This window comes from Neophocaena asiaeorientalis, unplaced genomic scaffold, assembly GCF_003031525.2.
Source record: "Neophocaena asiaeorientalis asiaeorientalis breed wild unplaced genomic scaffold, Neophocaena_asiaeorientalis_V1.1 scaffold170, whole genome shotgun sequence".
Lineage (NCBI taxonomy): Eukaryota > Metazoa > Chordata > Mammalia > Artiodactyla > Phocoenidae > Neophocaena > Neophocaena asiaeorientalis.
The window spans coordinates 772796-781076 of NW_020172463.1; the positions used below are offsets into that span (position 1 = coordinate 772796).

The following is an 8281-nucleotide window of genomic DNA, read 5'->3' on the forward strand; positions in this document are numbered from 1 at the left end:
TACAGGAAATGTTGGGCTCCTTTTCAGTTCCCCCGGTATCAATAAAACCTAGCGCTCTGAGCTCCACCTATCCAGGATTTTTCCATCGTCTCATTGTCTTTCCTTTTCTCTACAATTCTGAGGGTTAACCCCCACCCCCAGTGACATTAGATCTTCAGAGACCCACAAAGAATGGCAAAAATGTCTGAAGCATTTTTGTGAGAATCAGATGCAATGTTAAACCTTGGTTCTGAGCAAGTTCTGGAAACAGGGCATGCTTAGACAATTACATCTATTTTTCCAAACATAAAAAGTATACATTTCAAACTGAAGGGTTTTTCGGCATAATTCTCTCAATTTTATGTTAAAAACAAGAGCTTAGCCTCATGGCATGTTTTTTAGAATGTTCAAACATTTAAAATAAGAAATTAAATCCAGTTGGAAAAAAATTCCTTTGGGGAGAGTAATCTAGTTGATTTTGCAGCAAGTCCCAGTTCAGCTATAAATTCAAAAGCTAAACTTGAGTAAGTGAAGTAATCCAAGGAGTGGAGTTGAATTACCTCTGCAGAACATCTGGGCAAACTCTCAAGATACTGGAACCCTGAGCAGAAATTCTCAGAGTGAGATTCATGCAGTCTCTGTGGCTTCTACTCTTCTCTCCCCTGCTGCCTACAAACATCTGTCTTACCTACCTGTCCCTTTCCAGAACCAATTACTCCATACACAAGTCATCAGAGATGTCCAGATCCCTTCTCACAGCAATCTGATCCTATCTGCAGGTTAACTTCAGTGGATATATATATTTTATAGTTTTGTAACATGTGATATCATTAAACTTATGTTTCTCAAATTGATGATGCCTTACAGTGGATTTCAAGTTTAAAGTTAAATCCCATTACTGCAGCATTTCATAAACTGCTCATATTGGTGTGACAGGTATTACTAGGGAAATTTTGATGAAGTTTCCAATCCCAAACAGACAACTCTAAAATGAAAATAACAGCAAGATCACGAATTCTATTAGTGCCACTTGAAACAGACATCTTACTGTTCTGGAAACAGACTTAAATCACTAACTTGAGTTATATAGGCTCATCACGTGACAAGCTAGTTAAAGAGAATCTGCAATGGTTCTGATTCTATTTGTTATGGACTGAGTATTTATGTCCTTCCAAAATTCGTATGTTGAAACCCTCATCCCTGATGTGATAGTATTAGGAGGTGAGGCTTTGGGGGGCTAATTAGGTTTAGACCAAGGTCACAAGGGTAGAGCCCCCATGATGGAATTAGTGTCCTTAAAGAATAGGAAGAAACTAGAGCTCACTCTCTGCCATGTGAGGCTACAGCAAGAAGGTAGCCATCTGCAAACCAGGAAGAGGGCCCTCACCAGACACTGAACCTGTGGGTAACTTGATCTTGGACTCCTCAGCCTCTAGAACTGTGAGAAATAAATGTATGCTATTTAAACCATCTAGTCTGTGGTATTTTGTTATAGCAGCCCAAACTGACCAATACACTATTCTTCCCTGGGATGGATTTTGTTGGAATAATCAGAGTTACTTTGGCTGTGTGTTTAGATTACTGACTCAGCATTGGAGATGTTATCGGCAAAATGCCATTACCTGTACGTTTTGGATGTTTCCAGTTGTAACCTGCTTACTGACCAAATGCTTGTGAACCTTCAGATGGGCTGCAAACAACTCCGGATCCTAAAGATGCTATACTGCAGACTTATTTCCAAGTAAGTATGTACCTGAATATGAAAAACTTTGAGAACTACTTTCTGAGAAAATAGAATATGTCACCACAGCATTCATAATACATAGTGGTTTTCAGAGTTAGGAAGGCTTCATTTTATTTTTTACCTAATTGAAGCCAATATTTTGGGCTGAACCAAGGGAAGCTCCCTCTAAAATAGTCTTTGTGGCTTCACATTCCTTTCCCAGTAGCCCTTCTACTCTTAGTACTTCCCCTTCTTTGACCATGCAGATGCTCAAAGCCTTAACTCTGCTCCTCATAGAATGATCACTAGCTCTTCCTCTACTCCTCTCTCAAAATATTTGCATTCAGTTAATCTCCTCTAGGGGTTAAGAAACTAATCAGACTAAACTAGCTCACAATTATGGACAAATTATTAACAGTTATCCTAAGAGCCCCATCTCTCCCAAAGTTATTTGTTTGATAGTTGTTATTTAACTAAGATCTAGAGCTCAGAGTAAGGTATTCTGATGACTGCTACAGGCCAAATGCCTATTTACTCAATTTACAAAATGTTTCCAATGAAATAACAGTTGGGTAAATAAGCAATCTATAAAGGTAGAAGGTATTAGGTGTCCACCCTGTGAGTTTTTAGATAGAAAGCAGTTATTTGCTCCATTGTTCATTTTTTTTCCCTATTGACTGAAAGTAAAAATGTGCAAGTATTTTAACTGACCTCTTGAAGTAACCTGTGGAGTGTTCAAATGAGAATTCTTGACCAATCCCTGAAGGTCAGGTTCTTTTCTGAAGGTTGGAAAAATGAATACTAAGAATTAATATTATCAAAGTACAAAGTACATAATGTGTTCTAAGCATGTAGATTTCACAGAAGAACTTTCTTAATTAAGCAGCCCTGGCATGAGCTGAACCATGAGATTTGGTCACTTGATGCCTGAGGAAGAAAATGATTTCTGATCTAAGGATGTGTGTGCTAAAATGAAATGAAAAACAAAACAAAAACTATTACTTGTAAAATAGGCACTCCCACTAGGCCCAGGCTTGCCAGGGAGGAGGGCAGCCAACTGAAGCTGGATCAGAAAAAAGGGAGCAGGTTCTTAAAAATTTTTGGAGAGGAGTAGAGACTCAGCCCTTCTTGATAGGTCTGGAGACGACTGACATGGATATTATTAACTTCATTTAAAGTGTATACCATGAAATGAGGTCCTACGAGTCCCTGCTGACCCTGTCATATCATTAAACAGCCAACTTTGGGCAAGATGACAGTAAATGAATTAATATATTACACAAAGGAGTTTAGCTTCTAATCTTTTGACTTTATTTTGCCGATCATTATTTTGGGGAGGTAATATTATTGAATTTCTAAAACGTAGGATTTTAAGTAGAATGAATGAAGACTTTCTAGCCAGGGCCTCTCTGATCCTAAACATGGTGAACGTAATCATGGTATGGGATGTTAAAGTGTAATAAATATGGTGCTTGGTCAGGAAGACCCAAGATATCTAGTAATTTCCAATTCCTGCCTTTGACTACTCACTCCTCTTGCAAGGTCCTTAGATAAAAATACGCAAAGAAAATAAAACAAGTAGGATTTTACTACTAGGGTTTGGCCCCCAAAACTCAATGCAAAACTCGAGTTAACTAACTGAATCTATGGAAAATTCCTTTACCTAATCCAGGACAGCCAAAAGGCCTATTTTGTTTTCTACCACCAAGCCTGCCTGTCCCTATGAGCAAGAAGCAGACAGAGACTTGGCCCTAATACCTAGAAGGGAGTTGGCTTGCCTGCCCATCTCATTGTCTAAAGAGGCCAAACCACTGTACTCTCCCTTATAGCTCCACTCCTGCTAAGATCCAGCAAGAAAGAGGCCTAGAATTCTCTGATTCTATCCTTGTCTAGCAATGGAGAAGGGCTATCCCCGCAGCAGGGTGGCTAGACTAGTTAGGCTCCAGGAGCATCTGTTCTTGACATCCTGCTTCTAGGAGAGGATGCTGTTTGTCAGTCAAGCCCAAGATACTTGGGCTTCAAAACTGATTAGAGAAGTGGTAAGGCCTGGCCACATTCTGCTGTTTGGGGTCAGCTCTAGAGACTGTAGAGCATCTTCTTCTCCACTTAGATCCATGGGATTCTTGGGTGGAACTGGAAGTGCTGCAGAGAATGTGGACCCTTCAAGACACAAGCTCATGATGACATCTAATCCCTTACCTATGTTCACTCTAAAAAAGCACAGTTGTTTGCTCTTGCTCCCTAAACAGCAAGAGCTTTGTTTTGTCTGGGTGAAATGGAACATTTGGTAGTTAGGATATAGATTTTTCTTGGGAAGAGGTTCAATGACTTTGAATCACAAAGCAATGTATTCCCACACATCTGATTCCATTTGGACATAAAAGTATACAATGCAGCCCTTAAAATCCAATTATAGCCCTCAGAAGAAACTGTTTTATATACAAATTCCCCCATACTCAATGGAATCTGAAAACACTGCACCAGCTTTACAAATCAAAGAGGTCTGTTCAGCCCACCCTATCTGAACTAGGGGAGTAGCAAACTTTTGGTCAATGAACAAATTGGCTGAAGCGCTTCCAGCATGAGATATGCTGTTATTCTACAACCCCAGAGCCTGAAGGGATCCCAGAAAGTGATTCCAGAAGTCCCATGTGGAGACATAATAAAGGCTCCTTTAATTCAAGGAGAAATAAGTAATAACTGAGATTATAAATTTGATGGGAAAATCTAGCTGTCTACATTTGAAGCAGTTGTATTCAACTAACCTTTCAATTTATGGACCTCTGTGGGGAAAGCAAGACAGGCAATGGAGATGAAGAAAAGCATAGTGAAAAAGAGGGAGAAAGACCCAAACAATAATCTCCACAACCCAGGAGGGTCTGAATCACAAAGAGGCAGAAGAGCCATTAAGTCTATAATTAGCAAAGAGCAAAGGGACCTTTCTGATGTTTTTGTGTCTGGAGTCGAAAACTTTAAACTTTAGAGAGATGAGTAGAGAAAGTCTAGGTGGTCTTCAGAGCCCCAAACAGCAGTACAGAGATTCCTTGAGGACCTTATTTAGCAGTTCCTGGCAGCATAAATTACTACCTAGGTACTCTAAGATCTGTGTTGTTAGGAAATAAATCTCAGAGTTCTCCTCTCTAGCTCACGGAAAGGTCTTTGTGGTAAGGCCCTTGTAATTTGGACCTACTGAATTTTATTATTAATATGAACAAATAATATTACTTAACAATTATCACTTGCCATGTATGTGCTAAATCTTATTTTATGTTTATTATCTAATCCTCACAAATACCCTATTACCATAAAAATGAATAAGGAAACTGGTATAACCAGCTTAAATAACACACCCAAAGTCATACAAATAAAAGACAGAGCCATACTTTGTACCTAGATCTTATCACTGTTGTGCTGCTCTTTTATCTTTAGATTAGTGATTTTCAAGTTTTTTAAAGCTCTAACATTCAAGAGATTTGATCAATAAGGGGAGACAAGTACTGTTTGCCCAGTTTACTTGCTGATGCATAAATAAGAGGCTGATTACAAGTAGTCTTTGATGTAGGCTCCAAATTCCCCTTTCTTTTAGCTTACTCAAGAAACTAGAAGGAAATGTGAGGGCAAGTGATGTTATTACAGGGATAACCTTGAATCCCCTTTAATTTATAAAAAACAAAAATCACTTACAAACCTCAAAATATCATTATTATTAACCAGCTGATACTTTACAACTGTGTGGCATATCGTGTTTGAAAATCATTGTTCTATACTGATCCAAAGAAACCTCTCTCACCAGGTTAAATGTGTAATGACTAACCATTGCAGTAGATGGCTTCAATTCCCAAATCATTTCCTACAAGTTCTTGGAGTCACTCAGGCCTAAGTACCTGAGCAGAAGGTACTCAAAGGATCCCACATGCACTTGAAGAAACTTAGAACACACAGTGAGTCCTAAGTAGACATTTTCTTTTCAATATTTCCCAGCTCCCATCTATACTAGAGCATTAAGCTATTAAAAGAGAGGGAGTTTGAGACAAAGAGACAGACATGTTTCTGGCAGGAGCATTCAGTTTCTACATTTTCAAGTTTCCTGATACTTTTCAAAAATGCTTGTGTTTACATTATGCAAAAATAATATCCTACTTAGAGGACATAGAAAGATTATACAAGAAGTTTAAAACATAGGATCACACTTTTTTTTCTTTTGCGGTACGCAGGCCTCTCACTGTTGTGGCCTCTCCCGCTGCGGAGCACGGGCTCCGGACGCGCAGGCTCAGCGGCCATGGCTCACGGGCCCAGCTGCTCCGCGGCATGGGGGAGCTTCCCGGACCGGGGCACGAACCCGTGTCCCCTGCATCGGCAGGCGGACTCTCAACCACTGCACCACCAGGGAAGCCCAGGATCAAACTTTTAAAAAAAGATTAAAAAATTAACAGAATGTAAAATTTTATATATTTGACTATAAACTTATCATTTTCAAATTTCAGAATAAGTATTTCTCGAAAGAGAAGACACGTGTTTGCCAAGTTTTAATCCACAAGGATTGGTGGCTCAGAACTAGAAATTAGTATAACAATTGTTTTTATTCAAATTGTTTTTTAAACTTCTTTAAAGTTTTGCAAGTGCAAATGTATTAGCCAAACAGCAATGTGGTAAGAGACAGAATTGGCAATGCTTTGGTTGTCTCCCTGCTGAGTTTGCTTACAGTTATTTTAAAACACCTAAGATTTGATTCAAGTGAAACAGTATTTCAAACAACTGATGTACCTTAGCCTTTTTGATTTCATTACGCTACTAGAACTCATATAGCCATTGAGCACAAACTTAAGCCAAAGTATATAATATCAGCCTCCATATCAATGACTGTTTCCAAACTGCTGCAATTAATAACTCATCGTAATATACAGCAAAAACAGGCAAAGTAGCCCATATGTGGGCAAACATTACTCATTTCTGATCCTAGGGAAGCTGCCAATTACTCATTTCCTGTTTGGTACTGGTCTGAAGATTCAAAACAACTTTCTAGGAAAATCCTTCTGTCTTGGCAATGACATTATTTTCAAGTTAGATATACTTTTTTTTCTGATGCTGCAATATTGTGCTTTATAAGACATATACATTTGGTCATTCAGATGATCAAAATATATTTCTCATATATATTTGGAGAGTGGTATGCCTGGAGAGAGCACAGAAGCTCAGCATCCTTTCCCTATACCTTGCCCTATGCATCTCTGATACCTGGTTGTTCTTGAGTAATATCCTTTAATGAACCAGTGATCCAGCAAGTAAAATGTTTGTGTCCTGTGAGCAGCTCTAGCTGGTAGATCAGAAGCCCAGGTAACAACCTGGTATCTGAAGTGAAGGGGAACTGAGCCCTTAATTTGTGGAATCTAACGCGATTTCCAGGTAGATAGCATCAGAATTGAGTTGAATTATAGGACATCCAGCTGGTGTCTGAGAATTGCTTGGTGGTGTCAGGAATGCCCTCCTCCCACCATGTTGGAATTGGGGTCCTGAACAACTTTTAGATGACTTCTTTGCTTCCTTCCTCCTAAGAGAGACAGTAACAATATTTTTAGTCATTTTGACCATGGAACACCTTTTGAGACTTCGATGAAAGTCACAAACCCTCCCCTGAAAAAACTACATAGTAGATAAAAAACTGCATGAATTTTCAGGGAGTTCATGGGCTTCCCTGAAGTTCATCCATGTATCCAACAGGGATCTGTGGACTCTAGGTTAAGAGCTCCTGCTCTGTTGCATGGCCAGCCTTTACAGGTTGGTTGGTTAGGATACTCCCTCATCAAAGAAACTGGACATATCAGGCAGAGTGCTCATTTAAGAATGCTATAGAGTGCCCTCAGTGTTCCTGCGCCATGGCCATGCAGTTTCCTTACCCATTTACTGTATCTGTTAATCTCTGAACTGGATGAACCAGAGAACTATTGAGCTACTTAAGCTTTGGGATCCTGATTATTAGCACAATTTACCCGCACCCTCCCCATCAGGAAGGCAAGAGAGATGTGAAATGAATTCAAGTTGTGACAATGAGTTCTTTAATTCCAAATGTGATCTAGTTTGAAAATTCTGCACTAGTGATTACTTCTGCAACTAGCTAATGCACATCACTGTTATTACAGAGAAGCAGCTAAGAGAATGTCATCTATAGTTCAGCAGCAGGAATATAATGCTACTGACCCTCCACTTTGGTTTGGCTATGATTGCGAAGGCAAGCCTCTTCCAGAGCAACAAGATATAACACAACTTAAAGATTCAGAATTGATGGCGGAAGAGTCAACATACAGTAGTGAAGAGGAAGCAGTATGACCTTCAACCTCAAGCAGGAAGAACAAAAAATGTAGAACTTGGCAACTTCATTTCGTCCAAGTATTTTTACTAGCTGGATCTTAACTGTGTAAACAAACAGCAAATCATCTCCAGATTCTTATTCCAGCTACAAATGTTTCTAAATACATCTATAAGTTCCTCTGTGTAATAATCATGATTTTAAAAAGCCAAATCAAGCACTGCTACTATGTAAATTTTCCACTTAAATTTACCTTAATCAAACCAATAGTTTTG

The 8281-nt window shown here is 39.1% G+C and overlaps 1 protein-coding gene across 1 annotated transcript in view; it reads left to right on the plus strand.

The window, feature by feature from the left end:
- The window catches only part of FBXL13 (F-box and leucine rich repeat protein 13), a 179486-nt gene extending 171460 nt beyond the window's left edge, over positions 1–8026 (plus strand). Inside the window, 2 exon segments of the mRNA XM_024738118.1 lie at positions 1557–1720; positions 7840–8026. Of these exon segments, the coding sequence (XP_024593886.1) occupies positions 1557–1720; positions 7840–8026 (351 nt within the window).
- The last annotated feature ends 255 nt before the right edge of the window (positions 8027–8281 follow it).